Source organism: Bos taurus, chromosome 2, assembly GCF_002263795.3.
Source record: "Bos taurus isolate L1 Dominette 01449 registration number 42190680 breed Hereford chromosome 2, ARS-UCD2.0, whole genome shotgun sequence".
In the NCBI taxonomy this organism is placed as follows: domain Eukaryota; kingdom Metazoa; phylum Chordata; class Mammalia; order Artiodactyla; family Bovidae; genus Bos; species Bos taurus.
In genome coordinates, this window is record NC_037329.1 from 84,553,465 (window position 1) to 84,573,851 (window position 20,387).

At 37.0% G+C, this 20,387-nt stretch overlaps 1 protein-coding gene across 4 annotated transcripts in view; it reads right to left on the reverse strand.

Moving 5' to 3' along the window:
• DNAH7 (dynein axonemal heavy chain 7) overlaps positions 1–20,387 on the reverse strand; it is a 257,550-nt gene that overhangs the window by 178,446 nt on the left and 58,717 nt on the right. For all 4 annotated transcript variants that reach the window (XM_059874486.1, XM_025001611.2, NM_001143874.1 and 1 more), the window contains exons 13-19: positions 16,199–16,471; positions 15,054–15,181; positions 12,753–12,831; positions 7,801–8,025; positions 5,269–5,415; positions 2,931–3,616; positions 888–1,074 (exon numbers count right to left, since the gene is read on the reverse strand). In XM_059874486.1, coding sequence (XP_059730469.1) covers positions 888–1,074; positions 2,931–3,616; positions 5,269–5,415; positions 7,801–8,025; positions 12,753–12,831; positions 15,054–15,181; positions 16,199–16,471 — 1,725 coding nt within the window. The remainder of the gene's footprint in view (positions 1–887; positions 1,075–2,930; positions 3,617–5,268; positions 5,416–7,800; positions 8,026–12,752; positions 12,832–15,053; positions 15,182–16,198; positions 16,472–20,387) is intronic.

Below are 20,387 nucleotides of genomic sequence, written 5' to 3' on the forward strand. Positions count from 1 at the left end.
CCATGTCCATCTTATGGGATATTTTCCTACCAAATCATATAGTTGTCATTGTTACAATATTATCAACATTTAGGATTATAGTCACAATTTTAAAAGTTTAAATTATAAAAATAAACATATTTCCATTTTAGGATAGAAAAAAATTTAAGATAATCCTCTCCCTACTTTATAATAAACTTGTATCAATATTTGATCAAAATACCAATAGAGAAATTCACATTCATTTAATGATATAATAACTAATATTTCTTCTATTTTAATCTTAACATCCACTAACACACAAACTATGCTTTGCAGGCATGTCTTTTGAACTGAATGTAAACCATACTTTCTTGAGTGTTACTGGTTTTCATTAAATTCTCTCAAAGTATAATTTCTCCACTGTATCTGTGCGTTGCTTGATTGATAGACTGCATTTTGTTTGTATCTTGAGAGAGAGAGAGAGAGAGAGAGATATATATATATATATATCTTTGCAGCTCTTTCTTTTTAAGTCCCTACAGAGAAACTTCTTGATTGAGTGATTGGCATGCTGCTTTCTTTCTCACCGCAGAGCACTTCAGAGGTGGTGCAGCCATAATGTGGGAGCCAGAGAATAGACAGGACACCCCATGCTGGGTATGCGTTGCTATCTTTCTACCAGAGCATCTGGTAAGAACCACTGCTAGAACCACTGTCATTAAATGATGCAAGTTCAATTTGGACCTCAAGAAGTAATCAGGACAGAACACCTATTTTCCTTTTGATGTTTCTTGCTCCTGGGATTCTAAAATAATATCTAATGTGGGATATTAGACATGTAGGGGAAAGACAATGGCTTACTTGGATTGTTTTGGAAAAAATGTTACTTCAACAAAGTAATCATGTTCTCACGGATTTGTACCTACTTGTAGGACACTTTTCATTATATCTCTCCATGTTTTATCCACCGTTGTAAATCGCCTCCCTTCCTCAGGCATTTGAGACATAATGTCTGGAGAACTAAAAATGGGCTCCAAATACAGCCAGGTGGCTTGGACCTTGAGCCATTCATCCAGAATCTCCTGAAGCAGCAGGAGCTTGCCCTCCCACTCCCTGAGGAGCAAAACACAGTGGTGCTTATCAAAAGCAAATCAAGAAATGTTTCACACAATAAAACTCAAAACTAGACTGTTAACAGTACATGCAATGTTGTTATGCCAATTTCCATTCATCTACCTACAATCAAAGATAAATCACTAGATTGGCTCTATAAAGTCTGTATCTAAATAATAGCATCAACATTTATGCTAATACAGATGCACCTATCTACAAATGGATTGGTTTCTATATATGTCATCTCAATAAACCTTTCTGCAATCCAATTCCATGCCAAAGAGTATGAGTTAAGAATGAGATTTTGGAGATAGTAATGGTATTCTCAATCAAAGGCACTCTGAACTTCTTCTTAGGAAAGGTAATTACATCCAAGATTCATTCTGGATGAATGAATTCTGTTTTTTCATTTTTAAAAAAATTTTGGACCCATAACAGCTATCTTTCCAAGAGAAAATATTCAATTGATAAGATATAACAGGCATTTAAAGAAAATTCTACACAATCATAAGTATATTCTGTTCTGTTCAGTTGCTAAGTCGTGTCTGACTCTTTGTGACCCCATATATTCGTGTGGCATTTTTGAATTAAAATGAATTATTGGCTCATTTATAAATACAAAGGGAAAAATGACTAAATTTCCTTAAGAATAAATATTATAATTACAGCATAAACTAACAATTTTACAATCACAGTTCTAAGGTCTTTGTGTGTATTTGCTCTATCCTCACAACAACCCTCAGAGGCAGGGTCCAGAATGTAATATTTATTTACCAGTAGGGATATTAAGGTACATAGAGGTAAGCATCAAGCTAATGAACAAAAGAGCCAGATTTGAACCTAGACAGTTGTTATCACTATGCTATGAGATAACACAGCCATAAAGAAGAATGATTGGTTAAAGGCAACAAAACTTAGATATGGGATGGCTTTATGTGTAGATTAATACATTACTCATCATTTATAAGTGGCAATCTGTAATTTTAGACTATAAACACCAAGAAATGTATATAGGAGTTCAAAAAGTCAGCAGGCATTTTAAAATGTCTTTTAAAAATGCCTTTCCTTTCCATGTTCATCAATAAATCTGTCTTTCACACAAGGAAATGAATGCCTTTGCTTCCTTCTGGTGCTCTTCTCTCTCTCTCTATGTAATCCCTGCTAATGCAGAAAATTTCTTACTAGCTAATGAGCTCATGCATAATTCTTAAAAATAGAATCTAGACGTGCCAATTTCAAAGAAGTTCAAAAATTACTCTTGATGAACACATTGGAGCAAGCTGGGCAGGAGGCAGAGCAATCAGAGACTGAGCCAACAACAAATGCTGGGCAAGCTCAGGTTTAGGATAATGTACCCATAACCAGAGGCTGATATCTCCAAGCATATAGCTTTCCCTTGCCATGTAAATTCACAATAAAGATGGCAGTCTGATTTGGATTTACTCTTTTTTAAGGTACAGATTACAAAAACTGAAAAAAATTGACAGGATAAGGGTCATCTACACCAAACTAATTAGTCTGGAAAAATACATAATATCTTCAATTTATTGTTTATATGTTCTATAAACTATGTTCATAGGCACAAGATTATTTTTGAGCATCAAATATATGAGATCAGACTGTGGGCAATAAAAAAGAATATATCTGGACACTGTCTACTACCTTTGCCCTAAATATAGATGATAGCAAAAGTATAGACTCTTCTAAAAGAAATAAAGGTTAATATCCCTTTCAATGTACTATTTAAAATATTAAGTATACAGTGCAGACTCAATTTTCAAAAAGAACTGTATATTATATATGAGTGATAATTTTGATAACATACTACAAACACTGTCATAAAAATATCACGTTACCTCATTTGCTTTTCATAAGGCTTAATGAAGGGAGATCCTCGCATAGTTTGTGTCTTAATAATGTGGTCATCCAACAACATCTGAATTTCATCAACTGATGACAAAATAGATGTCCCACTTTCTCTATAAGGAAGAATGACAAATTCCATTGCATCCCATTCATTAATCATCTTCTCCATGGCCTTTTCGAGAGAATATTCTTTGCTAGCTGCTTCACTAATACCCTCAAACCTATCTAAATATGGCTCCAGATTCATATCTAAGAAAGAGAAGACAGTGGAATCATCTGCTGGCTGCAGCGGATAACCAACGATGCTGGACATGGCCTCCCAGTGCCTGGGGCGCAAACCAGGATTACAAATCACTTGAATGAGAGGAATGTGCTGCTTGAAATCTTCCACCTTTGCTCTTACTTTTTTGGTCATTGCCAACGCATTGGGAGAATCGTGAAAGGTTTTCTCCAGCTTATAGAGTCCTCTCCAGTAATTTCCAACGTCTGTTTCTACTTGGTCTGGATTCACCTTGTTATATGGTCCTTCTGTCCATGCTCTATATTTGGTGCTAAATTCTACAGCAGTTTCATAGAGACGGAGATAAGGGTTCAAACCATCTTGGATTTTTTTACGCTGAGGATATATTGAAGGTAGCCAACCAAATGCCTCCTCTTCAGCATTAAACTGCTCAATCTGGAAGGACAAGTATTAAACACACTACTCTGAAAGGGAATGATATTCAACATTAGGTTTTAAAAATATATCCAATGTGACCCCCCAACATCTCTCATCAAATGCTGAAGGTAAACTAAAATTAGGCCATGCCTGGAAAATAATAATCTCTTTTTCCTAGGTATTTTGTTTGCTCATTTTTTCTGTTCCTATTTTTTATTACAGTTTTCAGAGAACAGTGACTTCTTAAGTTAGTTAAAATAGTAAATTTATACATATAAAGAAGTCTCTGCCCATCCAGATATACTGAGGAATAGCTTCTTTTATTAATTAATAAGAATTTAAATACTTTTAAACACACAGCATTGTGTTAGGTACTATGGAAAATAGAAAAAAAGTATATTGCAAAGTGCCAATTTCAAGGAGTTAGTAATCCAGTTGAGTTAAATACCAGTTACTTATTAAATAAGCAACAGAAGAAATGCCTTAGAACAGTAGCCATTTAATATAAACTGAATAGTATATTTTTTTTAAATGCTATCACTCAAAGACAAGAGAGCCTTCTGAAATAGCACAATCATAGATGCTCCTGTAGAGAAGTTACAACTGAAGCTGGGTCTTAAAGGTAAGTAGGATAAGAGATGCAAAGAAAGCATTAATTTCCTCTTAGTAAAGTAGTGAAGTTGTAAGGATGTAGGGGGTATACAGGAGTAATCTACTGATTTGAAAAGAGTGAGCTAGATATGCAAATTATGCATGTTACTTAAAATTTCAGTGGCATCAATTTTAAAAAAACTACAATGTTTCTTTTCTCAACATATATTTACACATCTGAGACTACTATAAACGCTTTAATTACCTGAACTAAAATATCAAAATCTTGCAATATATTAGAAATGTTAGAGAATCGTAATATGGTCTGTTTTCATATTTTGTTGTTCAGTTGCTAAGTTGTGTCTGACTCTTTTGCAACCCCATGGGCTGTAGCCCACCAGGCCTCTCTGCCCATGGGATTTCCCAGGAAAGAATACTGGAGTGGCTTGCCATTTCCTGCCCCAGGGGATCTTCCCAAGCCAGGGATTGAACCCGCATCTCCTGCATTGGCAGACAGGTTCTTTACCACTGAACCACCACAGAAGCCCGTTTTTCTGTTTACCCTTTTTATAAAAAAATATAATTAAAAATTTCAAACATCTTACATGGCAAAGAGTATGGCTTTTCCCACCCAGCTTCTAATTGAGAAAACTGGTTTCCGAGATAGTGGTATTGGAAACAAAGTGGCTTGATGGGAGAAAACAATGGACCATTGAAACATAGCCATGAACTCTAAGCTGGCTTCCATGAAGGTGGGAAATCTAAACAGTAACCAGGCGCTATCACATAATGTAAATGATCAAGTGACACAAAATACAACTTCAAAAGCAGATGCACATACAACTCTATCTGTAAAATAAAAGAGGAAGGCCCCTAAAATGTTATCACTATCAATAGAAAACAGCAATGTTGCTTCTCTCTGAAGCACGGCTATAAAATCTATTTGTGCCATATATGTTAATCTCTAATTAAATGTCATTAAATTCTTTGAATCCATTTCTTAAAGGTGAATGCCCAATACAAAGTCAAATGCTCTTTCTGTTGAACTAATTCAGCCTAGAAGAATTTTTAAATTATACCTTGTCTGCTGCTAAATCCAACTTTCCATTCAGTGTCTGAGCCTTTTTCAGGTACCGTTGTACATCCTGAAGATCTCCAAAGGAGTAAAATTCTTCTGACTGTTTAGCGTAACTTTCCAATTCCTCCACAAACCGTTCACACCGTAACTAATAAAAAACAATTTTTTGTTACTATTTTTAAGAGTAAAAACCCGTAAGCATCAAGAGAAAGTTTTGGAATTTATAAGGGTTATCAGAATTATTACACTTCATCACTGGCAAAATATAAAGAAAGGGACGATCTTGAAGATGACTGGGATCCAAAACATGTAGAATTTTTAAGAGTCTGGATTTAAATCTAATGGGTTAAAATTCCTATAATTCATAAATCAGAGAAAGTTTACCCCTCTTATCATCAATGTAAGAAATTCTAACTAATAAAATGTATAAGAACAAACAATGGTATTCTTTAGTATGCTAATATATATTCACTTGAAAAAAAATCTCATGATAATCAAGTATGGGACTAAGAGAACTCCAATTTTTTAAAGACTTATAAAGGCAACTGCAGCATTTTTTACTAACTGGAAAAAACTGAATTTCTTTATTTGCATTCTAATATTTAGATATCTCTTCAATTAGTAATGCTAAAACAAGGCATTCTGAATTTATTTTTCTTGTCCCCATGAGTTCACTTCACAGGAAATAAAAGAAAAATATATACAGATTTAAAAGCCTAAAAACTAAACCCCTCCAGTGTAAAACAAACGTGTGTGTTTTTTTAATGAGAGGTTTCTTACAAAATTGTCATTGGAAAGACATTCCAAATTAAATGGTTCTTAAGAGCTCTTAATAAAACACTCAAAACTCAAATCTAGGTTATTAAAAATAATTTTATATTTTATAGATTATCTAGGTTGATTTCTGTCCTCTTTAGTTTCCTGGGCAATTTATTGCTCTGGCCCAGTGAGAGAAGGAAAATGAGAAGAAAAATTCATTAATGTGAAGTATAGTTTGTAGAATGGTATACATTACCACAAAGTATAGATAATTCTGGGTCACCCAGTGATTTCCTAAGAATCTATTATATTGTAGCATAAGCATCTAATATTCATAATGTTTTCTACAGGTTTTAAAAAATTTTGAAGTGGCCTAAATGTAAAACAGAAATAAATACTTAAATATACCCTAACAGTTTAAAATGAAGGATTAAGAAATTTTTAAGTCTATATTTTATGCTCCAAACATATTCTGCCAATAAATTGTATTTGCTATAGTGTGGCAGACAGAGGCTAGGCTTGCTATCAAAGAACAGCTCTACTGGCTGACTTGAAACAAGTCTGTTCACCTTCACCTGGGAACCTTAAGTCTCTTCATCTGCAAAATGAGACTGAAAATACGGTGTCACTTATTCAGATCATAGCTGTGAAGCACTGATGGCATTTCTGTGTGTCAGGCACTGTGCTAGCCAGGAGGGTTAAAAAATAGAGAAAAAGTAAAAACAAAAGTCCTTCTATCAAAGAGGTGACCAACTGGTGGGAGAAAAAACTGAAAATAATAATATAATTAGCCCAATGGAGATGTGTTACAACTACCATGGGAGGAGAGGAGAAGCAGCACTGAGGTCTGACTGAAAGGGCTTCTCTGGAAGTCAAGGACTTTGCAGGATAGACAGGCGTGTGTGAGGGACAGTGGGGCACTCCAGATGAAATGGGGGGTGTGGGGCTTCCCCGGTGACTCGGTGGATAAGTATCTGCCTGCCAGTGCAGGAAACACGGGTTCGATCCCTGACTGGGAAGCTCCCACGTGCTAAGAGCAACTCAGCCCATGTGCCACAACTACTGAGCCTGTGCTCCAGAGCCCGTGTGCACAACTGCCAAAGCCAGTGCATCGTGCAGTCTGTGCGCTGCAACAAGAGGCCACCACAGTGAGAAGCTTGTGCCCTGCAACTGGAGAAAAGCCTGTGCAGCAATGAGGACCCAGCGCAAGCAAGTGAATAACAAACATTAAAAAGAAGAAGAAGAAATGGAGAGTGTGGGCAAGAGATGGGAGGTGTAGGAGAGTGGGTACCAGAAGTTGCTCAGGGCTACTGAAGAGACAAGAGCAAGGAGTGGGAAGAGGTAGGAGATGAGGCTGGACAGACAGGGCGAACCACAAAGCATCTTGTTTGTAGGACACACACAAAACGTTCAAATTACTGAACATTAGAGTTGGTGGAGTACTTAGGCAAGTTGGCGATTACACAGTGTGAAGGCATACCTCACCAAGGGAGCTTTGGCCTTAACAAAAGTAAACTCAAGAGAATACTATAAACTGTGTAAGATAATATTTTTATTAATGGTCATTTGTGGGCAGTATATTAAAAAGTTTTCTCCCTTGAAAAATCAAGAAATGATGCCACATTCATCCAATATGCATACTATCTTCTACTAAGATTAATGGGAAGAGAGAGCTAAGACATGTGAACTGTGAAATAGAGGCGCTGACAGTGCTATGTAGGAAGCTAAATATTTCCAGAAAATGAAAATAATTTAAAATATCCACGATGCCTACCTTAAGACCTTCTTGATATTGTTCTGTTTTCTCCTTAATGATTTTCCTATGTTCATCAAAAATTTCTTCCATTCTTCCATACCACTGGAAGACATTATTATTTAGCCTAATGTCAGCTGGGGAAAAGTTGGTACACTCAATGAGGAAGGTGAGGCAGTTTTTAGAATCCACCAATCTTTGTCCCAGTTCAACCATATCAACTGTCTCTACTTTCTGAATATAAGCCTGAGGGGAAAAAAATTACAGATGGCATTTTAAGGAATAGCTCATGTCAAAAAATAGCCTACAGAAATACATTGCATAAATATGTACAGACTTGTTAGGACAGACTTTTGGTTTAAATAGGGGACTACAGCACAGTCTGCTTCTCATCCCTCCTGAAAACCTTTACTGACAGAGCAGGGGTTGGGGGGGGGAGACAGAAATACTAAACAACAGCCAAAAACCACTGGAAAACCAAGGAATGCTGTAGTTCTCTGGAACATAAGAAGCAGACGCTGAGTGATACCATTAATTCTTTCAGAATAGCATTTTGTGGCACCTACTGTATGTCTGATACTGTGCCAAGTGCTGGCAGTTCAGTGTGACAAAAACAGACCTGGGCTTTGCCCTCAGAGAGCTTAAAGTTTAGTGGAGGAGACAGTCACATAACCATCGTTAACAAATGTAAAATTGCAAATCTGCATTGGACAAAAGTGCAGCAAGACTTTAGTTATAAAAACTAAAATATGGACTTTCTTGGTGACTCAGACAGTAAAGAATCTGCCTGCAATGCAGGAGACCAGGGTTCGATCCCTGGGTTGGGAAGATCCTGTGGAGGAGGACTTGGCAACCCACTCCAGTATTCTTGCCTGGAGAATCCCATGAACAGGGGAGCCTGGTGGGCTATAGTTCACGGGGTCACAAAGAGTCAGACACAGCTGAGCAAAAAACTAAAATATAACTATAGACAAATTTAACAAGGAATGTGCTAAACCTATTAGGAAGACTACAGTACTTCATTGAGGGACATTTTTAAAGCACCAAATATTGAAATACATATTAAGACATAACATTATAAAGATGTAAATGGTGGCTACAGTAAAGAATCTGCCTGCAATGCAGGAGACCTGGGTTCGATCCCTAGAGAAAGTGAAAGTTACTCGGTTGTGTCCAACTCTTTGTGACCCCATAGTTACAGTCCATGGAATTCTGCAGGCCAGAATACTGGAGTGGGTAGCCTTTCCCTTCTGCAGGGGATCTTCCCAACCCAGAGACTGAACCCAGGGTTTCTGCACTGCAGGCCGATTTCCTTAGTCCCCAGTGGACTTCCCTTGTGGATCAGCTGGTAAAGAATCTGCCCATGGGGTCGCAAAGAGTCAGACACAACTGAGTGACTTTCACTTTCACAGTCCCCAGTATCACATCTGTAAGAATCTTCATCTCTAGAACACAAAAATATCTCAAGAAAGCATGTTACAAGATAGTATATATAAGCAACAGTTTGGCAGAATTCTAGTTTATACCCCCCAAAAACAGAACAGATTTTAAATTTCAAAAACAACAATTAGTTTTATTTAACATGTTACTTTACTATTTAAAATTCTTTACCAGTTGAGCCACAAGGGAAGCCCAAGAATACTGGAGTGGGTAGCCCATCCCTTCTCCAGGGGATATTCCCAACCTAGGAATTGAACTGGGGTCTTCTGCATTGCAGGTGGATTCTTTACCAACTGAGCTATGAAGGAAGCCATTCCTCAGGAGAAGGAAATAGCAACCTACTCCAGTATTCTTGTCTGGTGAATTCCACAGAAAGACAGAGGAGCCTGGTGAGCTACAGTCCATGGGGTCGCAGAGAGTCAGACACGACTGAGTGACTAACAGTTTCTCCTCCAGTCTAGAAAGTCAATGCAATTTCGATCAAAATTGCAAGGGTATTAAAAGAAACTAAATTTGATATGATTCTAAGTCTCTGAAAGTACTCAAGAGTAAATATTTGAGAAAGAAAGAAGTGAAGTCACTCAGTCATGTCCAACTCTTTGCAACCACATAGACTGTGGCCTACCAGACTCCTCTGTCCATGGGATTCTCCAGGCAAGAATACTGGAGTGGTTGCCATTTCCTTCTCCAGAGGATCTTCCTGACCCAGGGATCGAACCTGGGTCTCCCACATTGCAGGCAAACACTTTACCCTCTGAGCCATCAAGGAAACCCAAATACTTGGGAAGGCAAAGATAATCATGAAAAAGGGAAATGATAGAGACTAGCTCTGCTAAACAGCAAAATGCACTGTAGATGCAGTAATTTAAAACAGTTCCTGTTTGGCTTCAAGAGTAGAGAATGGACAAGAATAGAGCTCAGAAATAGATTTAAGTATGTATGGAGATGTACTGTTGAAAAAGAGGCATTTCAAATCAGGAGTGAAATGACAAATCATTTAATATATTGTACTGAAGTAATTGGCTATTGATTTTGGAAGAAACTAAGAGGCCTATTTACTTAGTAGAAGTACAGAGAAGGTACACTATTAAGTGAATAAAATAATTTGTAGGAGTAATGATTGTATTTTTGCAAAAGCAGATCTCTTTTTGTGTGAGTGGGTGAATATATAGGTGTGTGTGTGTGTGTGTGTGTGTACACATGTGCATGCACATGGAAGTGCCCATGTGTATGTACATATATACATGTGGTTCTCTCAAAGTTCTTTTGAACCATTAACTTATGCGTATATCTTAAAAATATAAATGGTGAAGGAAACCTACTACCCTACAGAAAAATGAGAAAACTGGCAATTACTTATACCAACCTATGTTATACCCCATATCTCCCTGTCCAGGAAGTAAGTACCTTTTTTTAATGCTTTTAAAGTTCTTTTAAATTTCTTATAACCAGCTCTCTCCTGCTCTTCCTTTTTGTCACTCTGCTATCTACCTATCTACATACACATACACACAATTGGAGAGAACCATTACCCTCAAAGAAAGAAATTATGGAAAAGAGGAACTTTTATTTCATACAATTCCATATTATTTTTCACTTTTATAAATAAAGAGAAAAAGAGAGTAATATGGAAACATACATTACCATATGTAAAATAGATAGCCAATGGTAATTTGCTGTATGACTCAGGGAACTCAAACTGAGGTTCGGTAACAACCTAGAGGGGTGGGATAGGGAGGGAGGTGGGAGGGGACATGGGTAAATCTATGGCTGATTCATGTTGATATTTGGTAGAAATCAGCACAATACTGTAAAGCAATTATCTTTCAGTTAAAAAAAAAGACATTGTCTTGAAATCTTTCCATATGTCATTCTAATTAGGCTGTTTTTTTGTTGCAAATCCAAATAAAGGTCTAATTGAAAATACATTGTTGCAATTTGGTTAATCAGCTTTCTAAGCAGTCAAACAACTGGATTTTTATTTCCTCTCACTGATAAAAAATGACTGACTTCTGTATTGAGTAAAATGAGATGTTTATGACCTTACAGAAATAAACTTTTTCAAGATACAGAAATATAACATCAGTAGTGAGCCCTATTTGCTAATTCTGTTAAATGTTGCTATAAACAGAAATTCACACCAAATAGCTCCAAGTTCCTACATAATTCCAGTGATGGCTAAGGGCGTAAATAAGTAACACTCTTCATACTCAATATTCATTATTTTTCAAAGGAATTTCCAGCTATGGATCTCTCTAGCTACCTTGAAAATCATTCATATTAAAATATCACTTTTACAAGAACTAACATAAAATATAAAAGATTCTAAAAAAAATACAATAGGTATGTTTGTATTTGATACACACACATACATTCAGGTGCCAAGAGCCCCAATCCAAGTATAAATACTTGAAAAGGAAATAGAGGAATTATATACAGAGGCTGATATATAAAAGATGGTTCTAATGATTTTAATAAAATTTTATTTAAGTGATTAATTTAATGTACATAATCATATGAACTCCTTTTGTAATTTCTTACCTATACAAACTTTTGAATGATTTTACGTGTTTTGCTGGGTTTGCTTAAATATTTTAAAATCTAGAAACACAAGGTCTATTTTGGATCTTGCGACTGCTAGAAAAGGAAAAAAAACTCCTATAAAAGCTTAACGTTACACAAATGGAAAAGATGATTAGCCAGGTGTCTTATATTATTTTATTCACCATCAGGCAGACCTCAAGCATAGGAGACTTATCTAATATTTTCAGTACCATAAGTCCTATGCTCAAAATATTTTTCAGCAAACTACCACAGAAATGTTTAATATATGATAGAATAAAAGATAATCTATAGAAAACAGAGCAAAACATTATTTAAGGATTAAACATTCATTGGTTTAAGAAATGAAGGATGACCACATATTTCAGGTTTCCCAAGACAGCCCTGGTTTATGCCTGTTAGCGTAGTAATGATTATTAATAGTGCTCTCAAAAAGATCCTTGTAGACAGACGACTGCACTAATAACTCCAATATTTCACCTCTTCCACTATCTAGTCTTAGAGTGTCCTCTCACAGACTCTGTGGCCATGTGACTTGCTTTGGTCAATAGGTTAGTTGCTATTCTGACACAAGTAGAAACTTAAAAACCATATGTACAATTGGGCTTGCTTTTCTGTCTCTATCACTCCATGAAAACACACGCAGGTGAGACTGCTGAAGTTTGAAAGGAAAGTGGAGCAGAAGAAAGTTACTGAAGATAATGATAATGGTCAATCCATCTGAGAACTAGTTGATCTAAGTCAGAACCATCTAGGAGTATCCAGCGTGCATCACCAAGCTTCAGAGAGAGACAGACAGACAGAGAGAAACAGAGAGAGAGTGTATGTGTGTAACTTACAATTTTAAGCCTCTGTTTTAACTTTTGGAGTGATTTGTTACTATATATCATGTCAGTAATTATAAAAAACTGGGAAAAATAAGAAAAACAATTTACTCACACATATGACTATACAGAGATTATAAACAATACCTTCATTTCCATTAGTTCTGCTGTATTTGGAGGTGTGCTAAGAGCTTTTTCAGATATCTTTTCAAATTCCTCACATAATCTGAAAAACCAGACAAAAGCCATTTATATAATTAAATTTTATTCCTAAATATATTCATGTATACTATTTTAATATTCCATTACATGAAAAATAGATTATCTTATGTATATGACATCTAATTAATTAAAAGCAAATTTGTGCTCACTTAGTTATTCATTCAATACACATTTAATCATTCATCATGTTCCTAACTACTGTATTAAGTGACAGAGATACAGAAACGTGGAAGATGTAGTAATGGTTCTCAGACAGTCCATATTCCAGTATGAAAGACAAGACTATGAACAATCAATTCCAACCTAGAGTTTCAAGGATACTACCAGAGATTTAGTTGAGAGGGCACAAAAAGGTGGTCTACTTGGAAGGCACAGTTAAAATGGGCTGGTGTGCTCAGAAACTTCTGCTGGTATGTAAATATTTCCTACTGACTTGAGTTGTGGGCAATACAAATAATGAACTTACCATGAAATTAAAAAAAAAAAAAAGAGTTGTGAGAGGTTAAGAAAGTTGAGATAATGTGTAGAAATTTATTCAAGAAGAATGGCTGTGAGGTGAAAGAGAGGGAATGAATGGTGATGATGTTGAGTTGAAGTGGAGGATGGAGAATGGAAGAGGGTTTTGAACATGTTTGCAAATTTCAGAGGCAGAATCACCAGTGAAGGAGAGACTTAAGATGAGACACAGAGGGGACAACTCAAAAACACAGGTCCAGAGAGATGGGAGGCAATGAGGCTGGGCTTATGGGTGGAGACAAGAACACTGAATGGTTGCCAGACTCTTGCCCTGTGAGAATGTGGGGAGTCAGACAGGAAGGGGTCTGTGCAGAGGTGAGTTGAGACACATGAGAGCAAGGAGTTGAGGGTATTTGTACCTAACAGCTCCTGTAATAGTCCTGGTATGTCCTCTGTACATACTCTGAGTCTGGTGAGAGGCATACTTAGGAGAAAAAGGGAAAAAGTAGAACCAGCATGAGCTCTAGGGGCAGCTAAGAGGCAGGGAAATCGCTATGAAATAAAATATTTCACTCAGCATGAAATATTATAAGTAAAAGACATTCACTATTCTACACTTGCAGAGGAAAGGGTACTTTAAGATGAATGTATGATTCTGGGTCTTAGATAAGCCACCCAAGTCCTGGCCCTTTTGCATGTGGTGCCACCCTCTTCAGCCTCCCCTCGACCCCCCCTCTCATCCCTCACAGTATCTGTGAAAGCAACATAACCCACTCCTTGTTCCTGGAGCACATCATGCCATTTCATACCTCACTTGCTTCTATATACTATATCCTCTAACTGGAATTCTTTCACCCACACTGTTCACCTGGTGGACTCAACCTTCAAAAGGAATTCATGTATCACTGCCACTTTTCAGCCTTCCCTGATTTTCCCCTCTCCTCCAACCTTCACTGTGAAGGAAATTGATCATTTCCTTCACTACTGTTCTTTTTCTGTGTGGTTCAATACATCCTGTTGTAATTCACTGGATTGGGTGTCCACTTCTGCAACGTAACTTCAGCAGCTTTGTTCATAGTCTATGTCCCTAATGCTGTGCCTGACCTTCTTCCAGGCTTCTACAAAGGCTAAAATAAATATTCTTTTTAATAATATTTTCTCTAACACTATAACTATCAAAATTCTGATTTTGGGGGGGTTTATTCCGTGTAACTGATATCATGAAAGAGGCTCATGGAGCCACATTATCACCAGTGTTAGAAAACTACACTAATTACACTTCTAGTCTTAAATAGGTATTCTGCTTTACAATCAGAATTTTTGAGTTTACTTAACAAGCGTTAGTTTTCCTTAAAATCTCCAAGTTGAACAACAAATGAGTTTGTAGTTAAGATAACATGTTCCCATGGACATGAAGGATAATTACAGTAAAATGATGTTCCAAATTTGGGATCCTTGACAACTACTCTGAATATCCACTTTGAAAACTCACTGTGTACTGATTATACAAACTTAAAAATATGAAGTTAGATAATGTCCACATGACTTGTACAAAAGAAATGCAAACGCATTTTAATATCACCTTAATTCAGACAACTGGGAAGACATATTCATGGTGAAAAAAAGATACTAAATAGATTCAAGTAGAAGTAAGTCTGGCTTTATCTTTTCTTTAAGGTCATTTATGACACTGCTTTATCCAGTACTTTAGGTGACAGTTGATTCTATTTAAACCGCCCCCACACCAAATAAAAGTATTACACACAATACCTTGTATTTACTTCCTGATGATCTCTGAACATTTTAGCAATAAGTTTTCCACAAATGACATCTGCTCGCTTCACCAAAGCTCTGATTAATTCCTCACAGCGCACTTCAAACATTCCTAAACGAACAGTCTGCAACGTTGGGTATTAAAAGTTTAATAAACATGAAATGACATAAATGATTCCCACAATTTTGCCTTTTCCACAATATTGATTTTGTGTGTATGATCTAATACAATTGAGGTTTTTTTTAATATGATGTAGGCTGGGGTTTTTAAATACGCTACCACTATCTTCTCAGTAAATCTCCTTGAATAGTATATCTTAAGCCAATTCTATTTCAGGACAATAATGGCTATAAAAACTTCGGAGAACTAAGTTATTGCTATATAGACAGTGCAAGATTTAAATGTTATATTTGCTCTGTACAAAAAGTAATGAATGTTCATGGTAGTAATTTTGGAAAATATTAAAAAAAGGACAAAAGTAGAAAATGTTTAATTACCAGTCTTCTACTAAACAGAAGTAACCACATTTTGGTATAATTACCATTATTTTCCAAAGTATTTACAAACACCAAAGCAGTTTAAAAAATTAGTTCTTGATATTTTTGAAGGGTCAAATTAAAGAAAGTACTTAAAAGTCAGGCTTGCAGGGTAGACCTTCAGCTCTCTGAGCAGAAGAATCTTGTTTTGCCTATTTCCATTTCTTTGGAAGGAATGATGCTAAAGTTGAAACTCCAGTACTTTGGCCACCTCATGCAAAGAGTTGACTCATTGGAAAAGACTCTGATGCTGGGAGGGATTGGGGGCAAGAGGAGAAGGGGACAACAGAGGATGAGATGGCTGCATGGCATCACTGACTCGATGGACGTGAGTCTGGGTGAACTCTGGGAGTTGGTGATGGACAGGGAGGCTGCGATTCATGGGGTCGCAAAGAGTCGGACACGAATGAGCAACTGATCTGATCTGATCTGATCTGATCTAGCCAGGGCTTACCATATACTTGGCAGATAGAAAAGTCCAGTACATAGTTGTCTGTTGACAATAACAGTCTGATTCTTTCACTGTACAGTGTAGAATACATCCTAATAAACCAGGGAAAAGATCACTAGGTACAAAGACCAGCTGTACAAAATGGGAGATTTACCTTTCTAGATGTGTACTGTATATCCTCTATGAGTTTTTGGTATTTGCGAATTTCTTGTATTATTTTCTCATAATGATGATTTTCTGCAAGGAAAGCATCAGCATCTTGCTCAGCTTTTCTGGTAATTAAAAAATTATACTTGTCATAAAATCTGAGGTGCTCAATGGGTGCCACGCTCTCACGCACAACCACCTCCTTAATCTTTTCTTTATGAGCTTCGACAATTTCATTCAGAATTATTGGCTTCAAGATTGTTGGTTTAGACTTACTTTCCTAAACAAAAGGATAAAAACCATATGAGTCATTTAAAATACCTTAAATTAAGGTAACCATATCATTTGTATTGTGCTGTTTAGTCACTTAAGCCATGTCCATCTCTTTTGCAAGACCATGGACTGTAGCCTGCCACAGGCTCCTCTGTCCATGGGATTTCCCAGGCAAGAATACTAGAGTGAGTAGCCATTCCCTACTCCAGGGGATCTCTCTGGCACAGAGATCAAAGACACATCTCCTGCATTGCAGGCGAATTCTTGAGGGCTGAGCCACAAAGTAAGCACACCATATCATTTAGCTATATAAAAATGCCCATCTTAGCAGATTGTCTTTTTACTCTCAAGGTACTCTGATTTTTCTAATCTATGTCTACAGAAGGAAATTCAGTCTAATCACAGCATATTTTAAATACCTAGGTTTCATATAATGTTTTGTTTTTCTTAGAGGCTATCTAGGTGTATTTTGTTTTTCTGTATGGGTCAAAGAGCAGTCACTTGAGAACATGCACAGATTAAGATTTAGAATATCAAAACAGCAAAATTCACATTTTATTTGTGCAACTGTATATGCTAGCTTAAAAGGTAGTGTTTGCATTGTACATTATTTTTTTCTTTAAATAAGTCAGTTCAATGTCATTTGATTATAGTCTTTGGTCACAATAGTTAGTCACCTTGAGGAGTAATCTATCTGGAACAAAGAAAGACTGTTTACTCATTGATTCGACCCTGAGTTTTGATTCTGTGAACAGCAACTAGAACAGACTAAAATCCCTAGTTGCAAAATTTGCATTCTGCTACAACCATTAGAATAACATGGACAAACTATCACACAACAATTTTAAATAAGCAAACAAATCTCTACAGACAAGTAAATGTGCAAATATGGTTTATTATCTTGAACCAAGATATACTTTAAATACACACACTGTCTCTCTCTCTCTCTCTCTTTGCCTGTTTTCCAGAGAAGGGATGTTTAACTATCACAAACAAAAATCATTGCCAGTAGTGAATATCCTACAGCTTTTAAACTGATAATATCAAAGGATTCCTCAGCGAACTGGGTAATTTGGTCAGGTATCCAGGGTGCGTTTGCCCACTATGTCCCCTAGTGGGCATTTCAAGAAATCACACTTTTTAAGAACTAGATGCTTCATGAGAATATTAGTGAATCCCACCACCTTCACCATCATCTCAACCCTACTCTTGGGGCACAATAGATGTTTGGTGTCATCCTTTCTGAAAAAGAACTTTAGGATAAATAAATACATATTGTAAAATTTATGCAATGTGTGATATGCATATGCAAAATTTATGTGAAATTGTTGGGTCTAATGTGAAGCTTGTCCATTTTAGTTTACTGATTCCATTATATTTACTACCATGGACAAGAGTCTTTTAGAAGAAATGGAGGAGCCCTCATACTCAAAAAAATAATCCAAAATGCAGTACTCTGGTGCAATCTCAAAAACTACAGAATAATCTTGATTGGTTTCCAAGGCAAACCATTCAAAATCATAAAAATCCAAATCTATGCCCCAACCACTAATGCTGAAGAAGCTGAACTTAAATGGATCTATGAAGACCTACAAGTCATTCGAGAACTAACACCAAAATGGATATCGTTTTCATCATAGGGAATTGAATGCAAAAGGAGAAAATCAAGAGATTCCTGGAGTAACAGGCAAGTTTGGCCATGGAGTACAAAATGAAGCAGGGCAAAGGCTAAGGGAGCTTTGTCAAGAGAACACACTGTCATATCAAACACCCTTTTCCAACAACACAAAAGACTACTCTGCACATGGACATCATCAGATGATCAACAATGAAATCGACTGCAAAGAATACAATCAATCTGAAGATGGAGAAGCTGTATACAGTCAACAACAACAAAAAGACCAGGAGCTTACTGTGGCTCAGATCATGAGCTCCTTATTACAAAATTCAGGATTAAATTGAAGAAAGTAGGGAAACCATTGGGCCATTCAGGTATGATCTAAATCAAATCCCTTATGATTATACAGTGGAGATGATGAATAGATTCAAGGGATTAGATCTGGTAGACAGAGTGCCTGAAGAACTGTGGGTGGAGGTTCGTAACACTGTACAGGAGGTTGTGACCAAAACTAGTCTGAAGAAAAAGAAATGCAAGAAGGCAAAGTGGTAGTCTGAGGAGACCTTACATATAGCTGAGGAAAGAAGAGATACAAGAGGTAAAAGAAAAAGGGAAAGATACACTCAACTGAATGCAGAATTCCTGAGAATAGCAAGAAGAGATAAAACATTCTAAGTGAAAAATGCAAAAAAATAGAGGCGAACAATAGAATGGAAAAGACTTGGAGATCTCTCCAAGAAAATTGGAGATACCAAGAGAACATTTCATGCAAAGATGGGCACAGTAAAGGACAGAAATGACAAGGAACTAACAGAAGCAGAAGAGATTAAGAAGAGGTGGTAAGAATACACAGAAGAAATATACAAAAAAGGTCTTAACAACCCGGATAACCACAATGGTGTGGTTACTCACCTACAGCCAAACATCCTAGAATGTGAAGTCAAGTGGGCCTTAGGAAGCATTACTATAAACAAAGCTAGTGGAGGAGATGGAATTCCAGCTGAGCTATTTCAAATCCTAAAAGATGATACTGTTAAAATGCTACACTCAATATGCCAGCAAATTTGGAAAATGCAGCAGTGGCCACAGGACTGGAAAAGGTCAGTTTTCATTCCAATTCCAAAAAAAGGCAATGCCAAAGAATGTTCAAACTACCGTACAATTGCACTCATTTCACAGGCTAGCAAGGTAATGCTCAAAATCCTTCAAGCTATGCTTCCATAGTGCATGATCCAAGAACTTCCAGATAAACAAGCTGGATTTAGAAAAGGCAGAGGAACCAGAGCTTAAGTAGCCAACATCCATTGGATCACAGAGAAACCAAGGGAATTCCAGAAAAACATCTAATTCTGCTTCATTGACTACATGAAAGCCATTGGCTATGTGGATCACAACAAACTGTGGAAAATTCTTAAAGAGATGGGAATACCAGACCACCTTACCTGTCTCCTGAGAAACTTATATGTCAAGAAGCAACAGTTAGAACCAGACATGGAACAATGAATGGACTGGTTCAAAATTGGGAAAGGAGTACAACAAGGCTGTACATTGTCCCCTTGCTTATTTAACTTATATGCATAGTATATCATTCGACGGAGAAGGCAATGGCACCCCACTCCAGTACTCTTGCTTGGAAAATCCCATGGACGGAGGAGCCGCAATCCATGGGGTCGCTAAGAGTCGGACACGACTGAGCGACTTCACTTTCACGCACTGGAGAAGGAAATGGCAACCCACTCCAGTGTTCTTGCCTGGAGAATCCCAGGGATGGGGGAGCCTGGTGGGCTGCCATCTATGGGGTCGCACAGAGTCAGACACGACTGAAGTGACTTAGCATAGCATAGCATAGCATAGCATTCAAAATGCCAGGCTGGATGAATCACAAGCTGGAATAAAGATTGCCCAGGAGAAATATCAACAACTTTATATATGCATATGATACCACTCTAATGGCCGAAAGTGAAGTGGAACTGAAGAGTCTCTTGATGAAGGTGAAAAAGGAGAGTGAAAAAACTGGCATAAAACTCAATATTCAAAAAATGAAGATCACAGTATCTGGTACCAGGATTTCATGGCAAGTAGATGGGGAAAAAAGTGGAAACTGTGACAGATTTTATTTTCTTGGGCTCCAAAACCACTGTGGACACTGACTGTAGCCATGAAATTAAAAGATGCTTGCTCCTGAGAAGAAAAGCTATGATAAACCTAGAGAGTGTATTAAAAAGCACAGACTTTACTGACAAAGGTCCCTATAGTCAAAGCTATGGTTTTTCCAGTAGTCATGTATGGATGTGAGAGTTGGACC